The sequence below is a fragment of the Mytilus californianus genome, unplaced genomic scaffold (assembly GCF_021869535.1).
Source record: "Mytilus californianus isolate M0D057914Y unplaced genomic scaffold, xbMytCali1.0.p SCAF_4, whole genome shotgun sequence".
Lineage (NCBI taxonomy): Eukaryota > Metazoa > Mollusca > Bivalvia > Mytilida > Mytilidae > Mytilus > Mytilus californianus.
In genome coordinates, this window is record NW_026262690.1 from 119,378,733 (window position 1) to 119,401,054 (window position 22,322).

The following is a 22,322-nucleotide window of genomic DNA, read 5'->3' on the forward strand; positions in this document are numbered from 1 at the left end:
AACATAACTTTTGATTTTTTTAACTCTGTATACCCAATTTCCCAATGTGAAATTATAATTGTTTGAATAAACATTGAACGACAAATTTTTTTTCCTATGTGACTTTTACATTTTCTGACGTCAGACACGCAAAGCAATGAATGTGTTTTCTAATTTGATAGATGATTTTGTGCCTTTTTGTAAATGATTGTTTGTTTTGAGATTGTAACACAGTGATGACTGCTGTACCCATATTTTGACTTTTGTTTATTATGTCTGTTTTGTTCACGCATCGTTGTAAATATAACGGAATTTGATGCGACTGTCATATAAGTGAGAGGTTTAGCGCTATAAAACCAGGTTCAATCCACCATTTTCTACATTTGAAAATGCCTGTACCAAGTCAGGAATATGACAGTTGTTATCCATTCGTTTGATGTGTTTTGTCATTTGATTTTGCCATTTGATTAGGGACTTTACGATTGAAATTTCCTCGGGGTTCAGTATTTTTGTGATTTTACTTTTTAGATGTTCTCATTATTGAAAATCTTATAATGACTCTCATGATCTAAGTGCTGTAGACCTGATATTGTTCCTCGTGTTCTCCTTAATGTAGACATCATGCAGACTTTCATTTTTGCACTTTTGTAGACCTTGTAATGACCATCATGTTCCCCCTATTGTGGACCTAATAATGACTGATGCTCTTAGTACTGTAGACCAAATAAGAACTGTCATGTTCTGTTTACTGTAGACCTTGTAATGGCTCACATATTATTCTTTACTGTACACCTAATATTGACTCTAGTCGTAAGTACATTGACCCTTATGATAATTCTCATGTTCTGCCTGCTGTAAAGAACATAATTACTACCATGTTCATAATACTGTAGACATTATAAGGACTCTCATTTTCTCACCATTGTAGCCTAATGACTCTCATGTTTTCACTACTGTTAAACAAATAATGACTCATGTTTTAATACTGTGGACTATAGACCTCATAATGATTATTATATTCTCACTACTACATACCTTGTTATAACTGTCATATTATGAGTATTAAAGACCTTATAATCACTCTGGTTCTAACAACAAATTTTCGGAAACTTACAGTATCAAGATGCTTGATTTCTCGATTGACAACATATTTGTTACGTTTGAAGGACGTGTTTTTTCAACAAACAATCGGCATTCCTATGGGAACAAACTGTGTCCCTCTTGTCGAATTATTCCTTTATTCATATTAGGCTGATTTCATACAGGAACTTCTCAGGAAGAAAGAAAAGAAGTTAGCAGTATTCTTTAACTTTACTTTCCGCTATGTAGATGATGTTCTATCACTAAATAATTCGAAATTTGGTGACTAACTTGCACGAATCTTCCCATCGAACTTGAGATAAAGGATACAACAGATACAGTAAAGTTTGCCTCATATATTGGCTTACATCTAGAAATTGACAATAAGGGTCAGTTGAAAACAAAACTTTACAAAAAAAGAGATGATTTCAGCTTCCCAATTGTAAACTTGTCATTTCTATGTAGCATTTCAGCAGTGCCTGCATACCGAGTTTTTATCTCCCAGTTGATACATTATTCCATGGCTTGTATTTCCAATCATGATTTCTTTGATAGAGGGTTGCTGCTCACAAGGGAGCTATTAAACCAAGATTTCCAAGTGATGAAGTTGAAGTCATCCCTTCGTAAGTTTTACCTGATGACATCACGAATATGGAATATCGGTTTCACAGATGATAACGGATATGTTCCTAATGTCGTAAATACAATCCCGTACCCTTTTCCCGAATGTGACCTAGCGAATTAGACTTATTACCGGGTTTGTAATAATATGAGCAACACGACAGTTGCCATATGTGGAGCAGCATCTGCTTACCCTTCCGGAGCATCTGCAATTATCCCCAGTTTTTAGTTGGGTTAGCATTTCTCAGTCTTTATTTTTGTTATGTTGTGTTTTGTGTTATATTGTTTGTCTGTTGGTCTTTACTTTTTTTTGCATTAAGGTTGTCTGTTTATTTTCCACATTTCAGTTTGAATGTCCCTCTGGTATCTTTCGCCCCTATTTAATCCATTCTGTATAGAAAATACGAACTATCATGTTCTGCCTAATGTAGACCTTATAATAACTCATGCTCTCAGAACTACATGTATAGAACAAATAATGACTCGTGTTATCACTGATGTAGACCTTATAGTGACTCTCATGTTCTACCCCATTGTAAACCTAGAAATGACTCTCATATGTTTCCTTTCTGTAACACAAATCATAACTCTCATGTTCTGCTTACTGTATTCCTTATAATGACTGTCATGTTCTTAGTACTGTCAACCAAATAATGACTTATGTTATCACTACTGTAGACCTTATAAGAACTTTGATGTTCTCCCTACTGTAGACCTTATAATGACTCATGTTCTCACATCTGTAGACCAAATAATTACTCTTATGTTCTCATTATTGAAAATCATATAATGACTTTCATGATCTTAGTACTGTAGACTTGATATTATCAGGTGATAACATTAACGGTACCAAATTGACGGCACCATTTGCACATTTCAATAATGAATGTCTCTTTAGCGAAACTCAAGGCCAAATACTATATATTAATCATTTTTCGTCTCTCTACATTATTTTACGCTAATAGCAAATTTTTCGTCGAAGTACAATGTCTATTTCATTCTAAAATGTCTTGCTCTTCGTCACTATTTGAATTTTGTAAAAAAAAAAATACAGACAGATACTATATCTCAAATAGGTTTAACCATAGAAGCAATGACTAAAACATGTCTTGTCATAATATTTGTATTTTGTAAATATAACAGACGTATATCAGTTATAGCAACCAATTTAAAAACATCTATCTCTAATAGGTTAAGGATGTACTTAGGTGAAATTAAATAAAATTTAGAATTTTAAATTGATACTATAAGTCAGAAGAGCATTAGTTAAGGAACACAATAAGCTAAAAAAAATTGGTAGGTTATGGGGCTCCTTTTCTAAATATTTTATTTGCATTGGTATTATTTGGGTCTCAAAAAGAAAAGAAAAGAAATCCAGCATCTTCTTAAATTTTGGTAAATGACCTTTTATGAGCTATTGAAGTCTTAAATGAAAAGAACAATGGGTGTTATGGGGCACAATATTTTTATCCTGTATCGTAGGGAAATACCAAGGAGACCGGAAATCTGACACAAATTCCTAAACCTGACCTGAATTCCTTAAGCAATATAAGCAATAAGTAGTATGTCTCTAGAAAAAAGTTAGACTATCAAAATTTCAATTTAAAAGGTACTTACATATACCACACACAAGTTTGAATATTAACATAGCATTAATGGAAGCCTTTAACACATTTAAAAATTGCTTAAACTTTAGTTTCAAAATATTTTCTGACAGGAATGTTGATGAATCATAGCAAAAATAGCATTGTAACATCTTTTATAGGCAATCATTAAATCTGACTGACATCTCAAGTCACATTTATTATAGTCTTCTCCTCTGTGTAACAAAATCTTTACTATTTCTGTATGAGCATGTTCACAAGCCGCCTTTAGAGGTGATTTGCCGAATCCTGTCACATTTATTATAGTCTACTCCTTTGTCATGTTTGTCTAACAACATCTTCACTATTTCTGTATAACCATGTTTACAAGCCGCCATGAAAGGTGACCTGTCATCTTCATCGCGAATATTATAGGCTGCTCCTTTATCAAGCAACATCTTCACTATTTCTGTATGACCAACTAACAGAGCCATCATTACAGGTGACTGACCCCAATTGTCACATTTATTACAGTCTGTTCCTTTGTCTAACAACATCTTTACTATTTCTGTATGACCATGTACACAAGCCTTCATTACAGGAGATTGACCCCACCTGTCACATTTATTAAAGTCTACTCCACTGTTTAACAACATCTTTACTATTTCTGTATGACCATGTTCACAGGCCGCCGTTAAAGGTGATCTGTCATCTTCATCACATTTATTATAGTCTGCTCCTCTGTCTAGCAACATCTTTACTATTTCGATATGACTAAGTTCACAAGCCTTCATTAAAGGTGACTGATACCTCCAGTCACATTTATTATAGTCTGCTCCTCTGTCTAACAACATCTTTACTATTTTTGTATGACCATATTCACAAGCTTTCATTACAGGTGACTGAATTGTACTGTCATATTCATTAAAGTCTGTTCCTCTGTCTAACAACATCTTTACTATTATTGTATGACCATGTTCACAAGCCATCATTACAGGTGACTGACCCCTCAAGTCACATTTATCATAGTCTGCTCCTCTTTCTAACAATATATTTACTATTTCTGTATGACCATGGTCACAAGCCTTCATTACAAGTGACTGACCCGTACTGTCATATTCATTATAGTCTGTTCCTCTGTCTAACAACAGCTTTACTGTTTCTGTATGACCATGTTCACAAGCCATCATTACAGGTGATTGACCCCTCAAGTCACATTTATCATAGTCTGTTCCTCTGTCTAACAAAATCTTTACTATTTCTGTATGACCATGTATACAAGCCTTCATTACAGGTGACTGACCATCTCTATCACAATTATTATAGTCTGCTCCTCTGTCTATCAACATCTTTACTATTTCTGTATGGCCCTTTTCACAAGCAATATTTATGGGCGACTGATCATTATATGTACACCTGTTTATATCTACCCCATGACAACAACACCACTTGACCAAAGAAGTATTTCCTATATAACAACAATGTAATAAACAAGTTTCATAGGTATTGCCTTCCTCAAAAATCATTAAAGAAATGTTTTTACATGGTTTACCTTCATCACTGATATTTGCCAGTCGTCTCTGGTAAGACATATCTAGAGTAATCAAATAGCTGAGAAATTTCTGTGTGAACTGAGGTATCTTCATATTGATGTTACTAAATACATCTTGTAATTTTCCTTTTGACCAGTCATCAATCATTCTCTGTATGTACATTTGATGATAAGCTGGAGGTATAACAGTAATGAACTGATCCATGTCATCATGTCTTTCTAATAAAAACCTTTCTTTAATTAAACCACTGTCTGCATTCCTTATCAAACAATAGATTATTTTATGTCCATAGATCTTAGCAAGAAAGTCAAATATTTTATCATGTAAAATTGTGTATATATTTTTTTCTTTCTTTATGAATGTATGTGTGAGTGAGTCAAGTTCATCATGTAATACAAGTCGTGATGTTCCCCTGTCTAATCTGCATGCCTCACATGTGTTCTCAATGATAGTCCTAGTTTCTTCACCCACCTCTTCTGTCAACATTTCTTCTTTTAATTTGTTGTTAAACATGACACATAAAGCCAAAGCACAGTATTTAGTGTGATGTCCTTTCTTCTGAAACTTATCAATCTCTGCTTCATAAATTGAAAATGGATTTTGAAAGAAATCTGTTATAATAAGTACAGGATTATCATGGTACAATTTACATAAAAGAGGAAAACAGTCATAAATATCATAAAAGTCACTTATCTCAGAGGCTTTTGCATTGAGATACAATTTAGCTATTGATTCTTTTTCAGTTTTTGACAAGCAAATGTTCTCAGATAACATGTTACATACACATGACTTGAAAACTGATAAAGAATCAAACTTTTCATCTTGGTACACTTGTAACCGACATGCTGCTAGTATTTTTGTTTGTTTTTGATTAATGTTTTGTTTTATATCCTCCATGAGTGGTTCCCAACTTTTTATATCACTCTGGTCAAGTGAAAAATTTCCACACAAATCATCAACAACAAACAAAATTTTCTTATTTGGATTGTAAAACCTCAGAATGTCACCTGGCTCTGTCACTAGAAGTACATCATATTCTTCCTCTGCCATTTGTAAAACTACATGTCGGAGTGTTGCTGTCTTCCCTACACCAGAACTAGCCGTAATGGTTACACAACAGTTTTCCTTTAAACATTTGAGTACATACTGGGCAGCTCTTGTGTTTACAAACATCTTATCATCATTGTCCTTCCATAATTTAAGTGTGTCATTAATTCTTGCTGAAATATAAATAAAGAAATATTTTATCCTAACTAACATAGAAATATCTGGATAGTATAATGTGGATTCATTATCATCTGTGGGATACCAAGTTGCGTGTGTTGAATGCAGAATTTGGCAAAACAACAAAATTAAATATCAACGAAAATGCAAGATTTCGTCAATCAACATTAATTGGTACCCATGAAAATAACTGAATCCGCAGCAGTTCATCATTTCATTACAGGAATAATCAGCTGATTGATGTATAAAATCTGTGTTTATAATTTGTTTCTTGTTAATCAAGGTTCTCAAGATTACTTTTATAACCTTCTTAAAAATTCATTCTTATCATTAGTATCCTATGTTTAATTGTTATGAGTTTGCATAAAGTGTTAAAATATTTTTCACTTTATACAATAATAAACAATGCCATAATTTTGCTGCTAATAACTTTTCTCTTTAATTTCATGTTATGTTTGATTGATACACAATTCAACAAAATTGACAAATGGCAGCCTTAACAAACTAGATGCTCAAGAAAACCTGTGTTGCTTATTGAGGTCCATGTGCGTCTTCAACAATGGACACTATCCAATAATGTAGACTAGAATAGAATTTATGACAAAATTGTCTTTTGTTGATCTGGTAGTGCTAATATTTTCTGTTTACATTGTCTTTATATTTTCTATAATTTATGCCCAAACACAAAAAGGGTAAACACAATCGTCATTCAATATGTGAAAAGGAATTACTCTGATAAAGTAGAAGATTTTTTTGAAACAACGAGGTACGAGGGACGACATTTAATGAGAAAGTTACAAATCAATCTACCAGAAAAGTTTAAAATATTGCGCTATGTAAAACCATAAAGGTACAAACCGCCTCAAAAAGCTGAAGCAAAATACTTTCTAGATAACAATATTGCCAGATTTGACATTCTGATTAATTCGAAAATCCAAGGGTTTCTACCTGTGATCAACCAAGAAACCTTTTAAATATTGATCTTCAAGATATCAACCTGACCTCACTGTGTTAACTTCTGACATTTCATGCTATCAAATTCACCTCCCTGTGGACTTCTTTCTTTCCAGAATTGATCTCTAGCATCAGAAACTACTAACCTGATCTCTCATGAAACCTCTAACATTAAAAATTATCAACAGACTAGCTTATCTAACCTCTACCCAAGAAATCAACCTATCAACAATTGAGATGGTTAATCTCATTCCCAGGAATTATTATCTGATCTCCCAATATATTGAGTAGATGAACCCCAAGTCCCCTCAATCTGTTTACCTCTTATATTCCAAGGTACAGAATCCTTTTGTGAAGTCTTTATTTTTTCCATTTCTTTTTTTACTTTCCTATGGTCATCCTGTAATGTCTCATGGGATTTCTTCACTTCAGCATGGTGTTCTTGAAGTAATTCATGAGATTTTATCAAACTTTCAAATGATACTTTCAGCTCTCGGATTTCATTATTGGAATGTTTGATGTCCATCATTATTTCTTGGTTGGTTTGATCTAGTGATTTGGTTTTTAGATAATCACACTCCTGCTTCATTTGCTGTCCACCTAATCTATCTACGGCCTGTCAAATATACAATAATTATTTTTGAATAATTCTATGAGTTATTTCCCTTTTGTCATTCTTGTTAACTTGAATAAAAATTGCAGGTTCAGAAGGGAGTCTTGGAATACTTTGTCTCAATAAGAACCAATGATCAATGGCAATTATCTTACAGCTCAAACAAATCTGATAGACAGCAATCACCTTGGTAAAGTACTATGGATTTATTATTATACTTATTCATAAGGGAAACCATTCATTGAAATATTTGTCACAATTCAAAGTGCTTGTAACTTTGATACAAGAAAATGCAAAATTAGGAAATAACGCATCCAGAAACATTGCAAAAAATCTCCAACAAAGAAAACTAAATTTGATACATGAACCCTAAGGATATTAAAAGACAAACAAACTGTTGAATCACTCATTCATTTGACTTTTTTAACCTGGGCTTGCTCCCTTTGGATTTCTCTAAGACTTCCTTTTTTTCTTAATGTGCATATGCTTGTTGAAATAAGCCTCATGTATATGGTTAGATGAAACATGCCGAAAGTGTGGTAATAATTATATACAACAATCAAGAACATCTATATAACTTCCAAAACCTTTGAAATTGAAAAGTTTGATTTTATAAATATAAGGAAAACACAATTACAATTAATTCATAAAATTCACCAAAAACAAAAAACACAATAGGATTGCATACATATCAATAGAAATCAATGAATTAAGCATATTACATTATACACTTGATGATCTCTCATCTATTTTTAAAACTAGATGCTCTAAAGTGCCTATGTTGCTGACCGTGGTCTGTGTGTATATTCAACAAAGGACACTCTGCAACTATTCAGAAGAGAATAGAATTCATGACAAAAATATCTGTTTTTGGTGATCTTGTTTTGTTAATCATTTTGTCTGTTGAGCTTCTCTATATCTTCTTTAGTTTTAGCTTATAACGCAAAAGAGGGTGAACAAGAGTACATGTGCACACTGAAATGTCTCACCTTCTTTACCACTTTTGATATTATGTTGATAGTCCTACACAAGACGCTTTACTACAACTATCACATAAACTTATCATGATCAAAGAAAATGAGGACGAGGTCAAGTAAACAAAACTGGAAATACATGTTCAAACAAACTTAACATGGAAAACTTAACATTGATAAATGAACCATGAAAATGAAGTCAAGGTCAGATGAACCCTGCTAGACAGACATGTACACCTTACAATCATTACATGCTTTAACTAAAGTCAATGATAGTTGACACTTTGCATACAATATCTGAGAAGAAACCTAACCAGGGAATCTTTAGATTGACCAATTAACCATGAAAATGAGGTCATGGTCAGATGATAATTGCCAGACAGACATATATATATATATATACACATTACAATCATTCCATACATCATATATTGTTGACCTATTGCTAATACATTGTATCTGTATTAGTAAAACAGACCAAAAAACCAAAAACTTAAATTTGAGCAATGAACCATAAAAATATGGTCATGGTTACAAAAAAAAAACAAGCCTGACTGACCTGTACATAGTGAAATATTTTCATACACCAAATATAGTTGACCTACTGCATACAATATTTGAAAAATAGACCAAAACCTAAAAACTTAAATATAACAACTGAACCATGAAATCAGGTCAAGTTCTGATGACACCTATCAGTTGAACATGTACACCTTACCATCATTCCATACACACACTATAGTAGACTTATTGGATATAGTACTAGAAAAACAAGCCAAAACACAAAAACTTAACTAAAACTGCTGAACCATGAAAATAACGTCAATGTCAGTGATACCTGTCAGTTGGACATGTACACCTTACAATCATTCCATACAACCAAATAAATAGACCTATTGCTTATAGTATCTGAGATATGGACTTGACCCATAAACTTAACCTTGTTCACTAATCCATGAAATGAGGTCGAGGTCAAGTGAACACAGTCTGGCAGCATGAGGACCTTACAAGGTACCCACATACCAAATATAGATATCATATTACTCATAAGAGAGAAATTCAGAATACTATACATTTTTTCCCAGTTGTCACTGAACCATGATTAAATTTTACAATTGTGTATAACATTTTTTTTATGGTGGTCAGATCTATTAAATTATCCCACAGTCCTATAATCCGACAGCCCAATAGTCCGACAGCCCATTAGTCCGACAGTCCTATATTCCAACAGCCCGATAGTCCTATAGTCCGACGCGCGCGCGGTTGCTCTTCTCTGAAAAAATATGCCTATAAAGACATGGAAAGTTGGTAAATTGGTATATTTTTTCACACAGAAAATTATCAAATCAGTCAGTATGACGTCTTGTACAGGGCTGCAATAATTCTAGTCCAACTAGTTATGACGTCTTGAAAGGCTAGGATGGCGTCACAGAAAAAAAATAAAAAAGCCTTTCAAGACGTCATAATTATTTGGACTACAATAATCCCATACGAACCGCAAATGAACGGAATCCACGGAAAACACGTTTGCCCCCTTTCACTTTCACACCCTACATTTTCTTGCCAAAAGTCTGTTCAGACCCTACACCTTTGGTTTGGTTTATTATGAAACAATGATAAAAATATATATATATATCAATACACTAACCAAAATTCATTTTTGTCGAGTCTTTTTTTTGGTCGAAAAAGCGAGACATAGCGATCCTACATTCCGTCTTCGGCGTCGTCGGCGGCGGCGTCCACAGATATTTACTCTGTAGTTAAAGTTTTTTGAAATTTTAATAACTTTATTAAACTATCCTTGATTTCTACCAAACTTGGACAGAAGCTTGTTTATGATCATAAGATAGTATCAAGAAATAAATTTTGTAAAAAAAAAATTCCTGTTTATCCGTATTCTATTATAAATGGACATAGTTTTTCTGCCAGTTAATATTACATACAATCTGCAGTTAAAGTTTCTAAAATTTTGAAAACAATCCTGGATATCTACCAAACTAGTACCTTGTTTATGGTCAAAAGCTAGTATCTAGAAGGAAATTTTGTAAAAATATATTTCCTTTTTTTTTGTATGTTACTTAATTATGTACGTAGTTTTCTTCCAGTTAACATTACATACAATCTGCAGTTAAAGTTTATAAAACATTTATTAGCTCCACAAAGTAGGCAAGACACTGGGTTCCTCGGAACCTTAACATATTTTTTTCATTATTTCATAATAAATTGACATTCTGCAAACATTTTTTGTATTGAATAAATCGGTTAGAAAATTGCTATGAATATATATTTTTTTCCATTGTTTCAAAATAAAGTGACATTCTGACATTCTGACAACGGTTTTCGTGTTGAGTAAATCTAAATAAAGTTTTGGGTAGTGTATTTGTATTGCTATAAAATAAAATGCATTGTTTTTTAATAAAGGCCTTTCCGTTTTTTAAATTGTCAGCATTGCAGCCATCGGTCTTAACCACCATGTTCTTTGTCTGCTGTGTGTGAATAAATACTGTCTCCATGTCATTGCCCATCTTCATTCTGATCTTTTTCACATAATTTGTGTCATGTCGTGATGACTCTATGACTAGGAATGCTTATGTCCATATCATAATGTACATAGAAGTGAAACTGTTATCATTTATCAGCAAAAAGTTCAGGTTTGGCAATTAAACCCAAAAAAGACTAGATTGTACAGCAATTTATATTGCCATACAAGATCATTTATTATGATAAGGTATTATTTTGATTATATAAAAGTAGACGCAATTTATCGAGATTTCATTCCAAATCATGAACTATAAAAAATCTTCTGAAAGTGTTACTGCATCTTGAAAATATAACATTATGACACTATTCCTATTCAAGTTATCAAAACAAATGCATTACAACACGTTCAACTCTTTAAGTTTAAAACACTGCTCCCGTTTCGGCAATATGCTAATAAGCTTATATGTAGACGAGATCATCCTTTGCAGCAGCACGGCTTCGTGTCGGACTATCGAACTGTCGGGTTGACGGACTGTCGGATTTTCGGAACTTAGTACTATCGGACTGTCGGACTACTGGACTGTCGGAAATTCGGATTGTCGGATTATAGCTACGCTCCCGTTTTTATAAGGCAAATTGAATTTAATATGTTTTTTTGTAATTTTGTTTCAGATATCTTCCAACAGGAGACTTGAATCGGATAACCATTGCTAAATGAATCTTGATAGATATATACATATATATATATAAAGGCATGAAATCTATGGTTGGTTCCAAATCTATGGCAGATTCAAAATCTATGGCAAATGTGACATCATGCCATCCCAAATCTATGGCAGATTTTTTACAATCCTAATCTATGGCAAGTTTTGTAATTTCCTAATCTATGGCGGATTTTTGTTGTTTCCATATCTATGTCAAATGTTATGCAAATGGAAAACAAAGCAGTACATATACGACCAATGACTCGTCTTAAACCAGTGGAAAGGTCTATAAACATTTGTGAAATAAACTTTCCATAATTCAACCTAATCATGATGTGTCCCGTATACATAATAAAATTAATAAAAATGAACAGTTTGAATTTTCACATAATATTTATTTCATCGTTTATAACTCTTTTATTTGATGACGATTTAAATCAAATTGGTATCCGGTTATTTTGTCTATCATGTTATAAACTTTGCCAGCGGTAGACGGTAAAATATTTACTACAACTCCTTTTCTAAAATATACGGCGCCCTTATTCATCGCGGTATTCTGACAATACATCACATTTTGACCCTCTTCCGGATAATAGGTCACATCTTTCTTTAAACAATCCGCACATTGATGCAGAGGGAAATAACTTCATCTGGAATGGTGATCAAATCTATGAGTTCAGCCATCGTTAGCGACGGCGACGATGTAATATGGCGTATGTGACGTTATATGTTACTCTTTCCCCCTGAAAATTACACAATTTAAAGTAACGTCTCATTTGCCATAGATTAGGAATCTGCCATAGATTTGGAACCCACCATAAATTTGAGTCCTACATATATATATACATAATATAAATCTAAAGATTTGCACAACAGTACTTATATAAAATGGTATTATACGTTGTTATTAAATCGTGTTGACAAATATTTCGGCTTAACAAATAGCCTTCGTCAGTGTCAATAGTTTTAACAATTTTGATTGTATATGTAGAATAGCTTAGTAATACAGGTAAGTTTTGGTCTATTGATCTAATCTAAAATCTTGAACATCATAATATAAAACAAAACTCGATACTCTAATATACGTGACTGTGTATATTTATAAAACAAAACTCGATACTCAAATATACGTGACTGTGTATATTTACATTTCAAAATGAGTGAAAAATAAAACTGTCAGTATTTCTTATTAATGCCGTTAGGATGATGTACATTTAGTTCCTTTATCCAAGATGCTTTCCCAAACTTTTATAGACTTCTATATGTACATAATGTATATAAAGTGCCTAGAAAATCAACCTAACAATTTTAGAATAGATTTAATTCTTTACTTCCTTCCCGGCTTGGGCTGGAACATGTACTTTTTACTTCATACTTCTACAATAAAACTGCCTAGCTTTGAGCAGATGCCTTATCCCCTTATTCAATTATAGCTGATATAAAATCATCTGTCGTTTCGGGAGGTGTTACCTTCTCGTGAATTAAACAAGGACATCTAGACACAATACACAAAGTATTTTTAAGTGTACAGAAATGAACGTCTACTCATCTCTTCAGTATATTTACAGAATATGTATATACATACTTTAGTTATATCATTCCAAGCAGTATTGAAGAACCCTGTGTCTAGTTTGCCATCATTCAAATGAGCCAGGTAATTCCTGTAGTGTTTGATCCTTGTGAAGTCTGCAGCTGGTGTGGTTTCCATTGCAGAAGGTAGACGGTCAAATCCACAAAGAGGAGGGGTCATTGGAGTCAAGTTCCTCAGTAATAATATCATCAAAGTCACATCGAATGTTTTAGAATCTGGTACATCTAGAAAATACAATAAGTAATAAAGATAATAAAAGTAAAGGCAAATAGCAAGTTTGTTAATTAATACATTTTTAACCAAATCAATACTTGGAAATATTCTTACTTAAAAATTGTATTGTGAGGCCATCATGTTCATTGATTACAGTTGTGAATAAGCGATTCAAAGGAACATAAATTTAACAGTTTTGAAAAAAAATTACCACAAATTTAATACCACTATTCAGAGGCGGGTAACTGGGGCTCAAGATGCTCACAAACATGTTTAACCTATCTATTCAAAGGAGGTTAACTAGCACTCACCATGCTCGCAAACATGTTTAACAAATCTAAAAGCCAGGAACAAGAATATAAACCAAGCTGCTACTATTTCTTTTGAATTCTGTACTTTTTTTTATCATTAGACCTATTAACGCTTTTTATGGAATGTGGCAATATGGTTTCATGATGCTTGATAAGATAATCAAATAAACACAATTTGTGTATCACTTTTCGTATCATATTCAGATAAGTGTGATTTGAGGAGGGGGAGGGGGATATATATAGGTTCTAGCTTAAATTAATGTAATTACAGACAATTGTGAAATAAAAGGGGAATGTGTCCATGGAACACAGATGATGCCCTTGCTTGCATATCATATAAAATTATAAAGGGACATAACCGAAGAACGGTAAAAGTGACTCTACCAAAATTTGTATTTGATCTGAGTTTTGTGGTAATAAGTATTATGTTTAAGTTTCAAAAAATTTGGTTGAGGAAAGCTTAGGTTAGAGAACCGTAAGAATAGAAACGAAAATTCAGCAATTTTTCCATTTGTAAAGAGCATAATTCTTGAACACCCCCAAAATTCGAACTTGATCTGTATGTTGTGGTAATAGGCATTGTATATAAGTTTCATAACATTTGGTTGAGACTAACTTAAGTTAGAGAACAGAAACGAAAAATTCATCATTTTTTTTCATTTTTAAAGGGACATATGATGACTCTAGAATGGTAAAAGTGACACCACCAAAATTCAAAATTGATATGTATTATTGTGGTAATAAGCATTAAGTATAAGTTTCATTACATTTGGTTGAGGCTAATTTAAGTTACAAAACGGAAATGAAAAATTCGGAAGGGGGGCATAAAAAACTATATCTACATTTGGTTGAAATCTGTACGATTTTGTAAAATTTTGCCCTATCTGGGATGTAAAAATCAACACTCCAGAATAAAACTTTTCAAAAATACTTCTATTTAGTTTCCTCACATATCTTTTCGTCAACTTAAACATAACTCTAGAAATGTAAAAATGACACCACCAACATTCAAACATACTGTGTGTTTTTAAGTTATAAGCATTGTGTTTAAGTTTTCTATCATTTTGTTGAGGCAAACTAAAGTTAGAGAACAGAAACTCAAAATTCAGCAATAACTCTAAATAAAACAGTAAAAGTGACGCCACCAAAATTCAATCTTGATTGGGATTATTTTGTTGTTTTAAGCTTTGTGCATAAGTTTCATAGCATTTGGCTGAGGCAAACTAAGGTTAGAGAGGGTAAAGGGGCATAAATCTAGAGCTATAAAACATTTGTAAAAGGGATGCCAGGCCAATTAAAACTTGAGCAATTTTGTTGTGGTAATAAGCATTTTGTATAAATTTCATAACATTTGGTTCAGGCTAACTAAAGTTAGAGTACTGAAATCAATTTCGGGATATACAGAGGGAGGAATGAAAGGAAGGACAGACAGATTGACATGGACAGGCAACGGTATACCATAATGCGTTCTGAAACAGAAGGTTTGGCTATGAACAATATATATAAACATGATAAAGCACAGTTTTGTTTATACTTTTTGGGAATCTAGGAAAGGGAAACATTTTATTATGAAATAAAAATTTCAGTACTTACCGGGAAATCTAGGACACAGAAGGTTCCACTGTGATTGGTTGATTCTATGCTTCTTTTTTAAGTCAAGCAATTTGTTATACTCCTTCTTTATTGTAGCATCTAAACATGCTGGAGCAAATTCACTATCAAAGAAAGTTCTAGCTGCACGAGGAGAAATTCCAGTTAATAACAAACTCATTCGAACATAGTTTTCTTCCTCTACAGAAAGGGATGCCATAGTTAAGTCTCCTTTATTCCTTTCCTTACTATTGACAGAATTCTATCCAGCAAAAGATATTAATTACAAACTTTCAAATCATAGTTATTCACTATATGACAATAATTCCTGGCATTTAAGTTGGATTAAATCTTGCTTGGCGTCCATCACATGAAGAAAACCACTTTGAAATCTGGTATATTTACTGTAAAATAAAATATAAATGAATTGAAATGTCTGAACAGATCTTTTGGATGTTTAATGTATAGTTCCTCATATTTTTATTCATCTCCTTGAAGTGTATTTTGCATATAAGAAAGTAAATGATATCCAAATACATATTAAGAGTTCATACAATTTTAAAGGGCACTAACTCCTAATGTGGAGCCAATTGATGGTTGAGTTATATTCATATTTGGTAGATCTTGTCAATATATTGAACAACAGATTTGTAAAGGAGTAGTTGGTATATGCTATGGGTTTTCATCATTGTTGAAGGATGTACGGTAACACATAGTTACTAGCTCCCACGTTATTTAGTCTCTGGTGGAAAGTTGCCTCTTTGTCAATCATACCACATCTTCGTATTTATTCAAAGTTCACATTTAAGTCATCACAATCATTTTGGAAATTTTATATATCTTCGTGTACTAATGATAATTTTGCTGTTTTCCATGTTTACATTTTGGATATACTTTTTATTTTTATGATTTTGAAAGATTTGATATGCTACAATTAATTTGTCAAATATATTAAAAGGCCATTCACTACGAATGAGACAAAAAGTTAAAATATGATTATTTTTTGGTTTCTAAAAAAGCTGAATAGAGATATAACATTTCACTAAGAGCAGTTAGATTGGTTCAATATCGTCAAGATAAGCAAAAACAATAACAGATGTTTTATTAGTTTGCAGGTAAGGTAATCTTGATGGATAGTTAAATGGTGTCTAGTCTAACATGTCTAAAATACACACAAAATACTGAAACTGATTTTATATTTAGTCTGATTCTTGATAATGGTTGATGTAGCGAGTAAGCAATCTTTACATCTGTCATGTAGCAACTTTATGTTTGTCGATACTTCGAAATTGAGCAACTCTAATTTCAAATGGAAAATTTTTGTCAAATTTTTCTTGATATCAGAAATGATTAAGTTATGCTCCAGTATACACATTACCTCAATCAATTACATGCAGCGACGCAGGTCCAGACGCGGTGAACAGACTTATAAAAATGAAGAAAAGATATAAAAGTTTGAAAGTCAGAACTTTTCCAGTTTTTTCAGTCTGTAGCAACAGTAATTGCTTGGAACTATCTATGTTTTAAAGACAAAATATTTCAACGCAGTAAATGAAATAAGTACCTAATTGTTGTTCAATTGTTGGATTTTAAGCATTAGACAGTAAAACATTTTTGGATGTCTATGGTCCACATTACTTCAAATACTTTTTTTTTCACTTATTGCGATATGCAGTCAATAATTTAGAAATTTAAAAATAATTCATTTCAAACGTGTAAAGAAAATTTAAAAAATGTTTGGATTAAAAAATGCAAAATGAGATAAAAATATTTAAAAATTCTGAAAATCTGAAAATTTCCAATCTTCCTCGTACGCTGACTATAAAAACTGCTTCAAACAAACCAAATGTAGCAAAATATATTCAATTTAAGAATAACTTTCATAATACTTTTGATTGTACAATTAATGTCTATATTTCTTGTCTTGGAAAACTTATAATATCCGTTTGTTTTCGCATTTTTGTAAATTTTTCATGGGGAGATTTGTATAATTATTCCAATTGTAAGAAGAGTTGTGAACAATAAAGCTAAAAACTAGGTACTATTTAGAAAACTTTCATTCTAATATGACGTCCTTATTTCTCTTTGTAAACAAAGCCGTGTTCTAATGAGCATAACATATGTTTGACACATACGCACACCTGATTGTTTACATTCTCGTTAATTTCATTTTTATCCTAATAAAATAAATATTTTTTAGTAACTTACATAAAACTAAATTATATATTGTTATTTAAACATCATATATCTAACCTGCTATTAGTGTTTAAACTTATTAAGTATGAAAATGAAATGTATATAATTCATGAAGAGGAAACGGGAACAGCCAAATATTCCTACGGTATTTTTGTACGATTCGACCTATAAAAATACTGTATGTGTCCTATTAGAATCGAAATAATTCCTTCATGTCATGATCTATGCTCATTTTAACATGGGTATGCATTATATTTGACCATATTTTACACCTCACTAACGCTCAGTGTAAAATATCGACAAATTGAATGCCTACCCATGTTAAAATGGGCATAGAGCATGACATGAAGGAATTATTTCTTAATTTGAGTATGAACTGAGCTCTTGCATAATTGTAGACATCATCACGTGTATAGTGTTGTATTTCCAAGACATTTTGTCAGCCAAATTTAAATAGGCGTCATTTCAGAAAATGATCATTAGCATCATAACTTACACTGTGCAAAGTGCCATGCTTCTACCGTACAGTGATCAATTATCTTAGTACATATCTACTGGACTATCTTTCTTGTAAAATTGACTTTATATGAATATTGGCAATTCTTTATATATTCCTTATTGTCATACATATAGCTCTTGACTCGTTCGGGCGATTAAAATTCTATTGGTTCTAATATTTTGGGTAAAAGCGTAAATGATGAAGGACAATAAAAAAAAAACGTTTCGAACGCATCGTAAACTGTCATTTTCATTTTCTAGCTCTTCTTCAAAACCTCTGCAGGTTTTTTTTTTAGTTCAGGGGGTATTTTAGGTCTGTGAGCATTGATTCGATACTGGAAGGATTTATAACTCTTACATTCTCTATTGATAAGTTTATTAAATATTTTTTATTTATCAGTAAGAATCACAACACTGTAATCTAAGGAAATACATACATAGTTATGATTTGATTTGATTTTCTGTGTTTTAACGCCACTTTTAAGCACAGCTTCGTTGCAGCCAGTTTTTATTGGTGGTGGACGCCGGAGTGCCCGGAGAAAACCGACCTTCGATAGAAAAACTGACAATCCTAGTCAATTAGGATTGGAGTCGAGTGCACCCGTACGTAAGGGGTTCGAACTCACAACCTCAGTGGTGACTGGCTAGTGATTACAGTAATAACTACTTAGACAACTCGACCACAAAGCCCCCTCCCCCCCCCCCCCCGCCCCCATACATAGTTATGTATTACATAAATAACCAAAACAGTCTTCCGTTTAAAGGTTTACTGTCTTTTTGTAATACTGAACTATAAAAATATATCCCTATGCATCCCATTTATTTGTGTCAAATTGACCCATATCATATGATATGTAACTATTTTGATAATTTGTTAAAATGTTAACTATTTTAATAATTTTTCAAACTGCTAGATATTTTGAGCTTTACGCATTGGTAGAACATATTTAATGGTTCTATTGTCATGTTATATATATTTAGTGTACTATATACTTAACCTAACGTAACAATATCTTTATTGAATATTTGCTGTAACAATAGACTAAGTTTACAGCTTTTGACTTAGTATCCCTTAATAGTTAAAGGAAACACTATTTAGTAATATATAAGTTCTTCATAATATCTGTATTTATTCTATAATTCAATCCATAAATGTATTTGGTCTCTTGAATCTTGATAAATATTTCAAACATATTTCGAGGGAAATAATACCGCTGTTCAAAAGTCATTTCGATTTCGATTGAGAGAAAACAAATCCGGGTTACACGCTAAAACCGTAAAACACATCAACTATAAGAGAAAAACAAAGGAACAACAGAAACACTTAAGTGCAACATAAGACAAACAACAACATACATAGTAACGGACTATTTGATAACAACTGCAATATTCCTGACTTGATACAGGACATTTCAAGAAAAAAATGGTGGGTTGAACCTGGTTTTATGGCTAGCCAAACCTCCTCCTTATATGGCAATGTAAACAAATATCGCTAAAATATGACAACACTGCGTGACAGGAATACAGTACAAACAAACGCAAGAACACTAAGCACAGAGAAACGCATAAAAAAATAATATAATGGTATATTTCAACATGTAAACCACAGAATAACAAGGGAAAACTTCATAGCACACCACAAACAGTGACGTATTTTGTGACGTATATATAAATCTTGATTTTTTTATAATCATATGAAAAGGGTTAAATTATGTGAAACGAGATAAAAAAAAAATGTCATTATTTAGTTAAGACACAGACACATCGTGTAGATCAACCAATTTTTGACGACGTCCATAAAATTTACGGAGTGTCATTTTTAATCTTTCCTCCTCATAACTATTGGAGCAGATTCTGCGTAAGGAGCACAGTCCTGTAATTAAAATCCGTATGGTGAGAACATGCACGAGCATAACGTATCAATTGAGATATGTAAACACCAAACGACGGAGCAGAGGGTATGTGTCTGCTGAGAAATGGGAAATTGACAGTTGGGAAGTTGAAATTATCGCGTTTGTCATAAATTTTAGTGTGAAATCGTCCATCTGTGTCAATATTGAGGAAGAGATCAAGGTTTGAAGCAGTAGTATCCTTAATTTAAAGTTCACTTGGATATATGACATGTAAGTGCTGACTGAAATATGGGTTATTCAATGCCATTTGATATGGGACCTTCCGTTTTGACTTTTCCTTCGAGTTCGATATTTTTGTTAATTTAGTTTTTGTACATGATCATAATAAATACCATGTATTTCAATTCAGCACAAGTTTGCAAATGTAATAATTTTTAGATGCCACGTCAGATAAAAATAATAACGACGCCGATTTAATCTGAGGGGTTGTTATACCACAAGATAAATTATTTTGGAATTTGAAAAAAAAGGTTTATTGACATTTATAAGTTTTTGGAAATCAAACGTTATAAACATGTGTATGTCGTATCAGATTAAACAAAAAACTTGACTCAAGTTACAGGTCAATATAATTTTTTTTTTATCTTAACATATACCTTTTACGTCGCAAAAACAGAAGACTACGTACTCACGTATTTTTAAGTTGTTCTGAATCTTTAAAATAAAAATGAATTCCTATATCTTTCTTTATGTCAAAGCATCTGAGACCCTGATAAGGTGCAAGTTTATCAAAATTTAACACAACTGCAATCCTAGGTAACGTGCTTGTTTAATAAACAAACACTATTGATTTTATTGAAATAAACTTTTTATATTTCCAGGTTTCAAATTTACAACTCAAATAAATATACATGACGTCTCCGTTCCTTTGGATCCAAGGTATTTGTTCACATGGCAACAGGTTATCAGTAATATCTAGCTGATTATTTGTATAGTTTAAATTTACTGTCTTAAAAATATTAGATATTCTTATGTCAGGTTTTCTACTTAAAACAGTTTAGGCACAGCTTTTTATAATTTTCAATTTGAAGTCTCTGAAAAAAAACCAGGATACCTGCAGTGTTACTTTAATGAAAGTACAGTGTTAAGACCAATCTTGTCTGACATAATAATACATCACCATTTAGTCATCGGTATATGAAACAAACTCTAACCTCTACTGAATGTCAATATGTTCCGCCATTTTCATTTTCGTTTTGTTTAGTATTTTGATTGTTTTGTTTTTGGGGGGCGTTTTTTTTGTGGGGATTACTTGTATAGGAACAATTATATTGATTCAGTTGATTAAAAAATGCGCTTGTTATTATACATATCATGAGTAAACAATTGAACCAAGAAAATGCATAAAAAGGAAACAATATAGCATTTAAAGGCAATTACCTTATAAACAACGAATTTACAAATCTCAGCTTCAATCTCCCATTGAGTTATCACGCATTAGTATTGATCAAATAGTTAGGCGAACGCGTTATTGTCAGTGTTGGAACCAAATAAAGACAAAAGTAGTATACGGCTGTTCAAAAGTCATAAATCGATTGAATGAAAACATATCGGGGTTACAAACTAAAACCGAGGAAGACACATCAAGACCAAAACAAACCGTGGAATAACTGATTATAGGTGTTTGACAAAAATGTCACGCATACAGATATATAAAAGGACAAGGTTTACTTTTGGCAAACTATGACCTTACTTCTCCACTTAATCTTAAATTATCAAAAATGTATCAATTTGTTTTTTTTAATGCATCTTTTTCAAAAGAATCAATACCCAATAAAACGAATCTCTCCATAACAGTACATCATATGATCCAAAGTCAGCACATTTTGGAGATGCTGTAAAGAATCATTATTTTTTTAGTTTTTAGTTTTATGTCAGTGCAACCATATATATTAATTATGGAACAATTGGAAGAAAAGTGGTGTTTTAACACAAATGATGTGTTATTAATCATTGTGTCATAACTTGCTAATTTTTATTGTGATGTCTAAAAAATAGTAAGTTAGTATCTTTAGTTATATCACAGCTTTTTAAATTTTTGATGTGTACCATTTTGGCCAGATTTTTTAAATATTAAACTCTTAAGACCATTTTAACACTTCATGAACCTATTTCTTTCTTACCGCGACTATAAATAGATGAAACTTTTGTATTGTCTAAATATAGATTAGGGGTAAAATTAAATTATCATAATTTAACCAATGGTAATCATGTTTTATTGACACCCATATCTATTATTTTTAA

The 22,322-nt window shown here is 32.2% G+C and overlaps 1 protein-coding gene across 1 annotated transcript in view; it reads right to left on the reverse strand.

The window, feature by feature from the left end:
* LOC127737205 (uncharacterized) overlaps positions 1–15,730 on the reverse strand; it is a 544,729-nt gene extending 528,999 nt beyond the window's left edge. Inside the window, exon 1 of the mRNA XM_052247737.1 lies at positions 15,475–15,730. Coding sequence (XP_052103697.1) covers positions 15,475–15,691 — 217 coding nt within the window. The 5' untranslated portion in view covers positions 15,692–15,730. The remainder of the gene's footprint in view (positions 1–15,474) is intronic.
* Between the last annotated feature and the right edge of the window lie 6,592 nt (positions 15,731–22,322).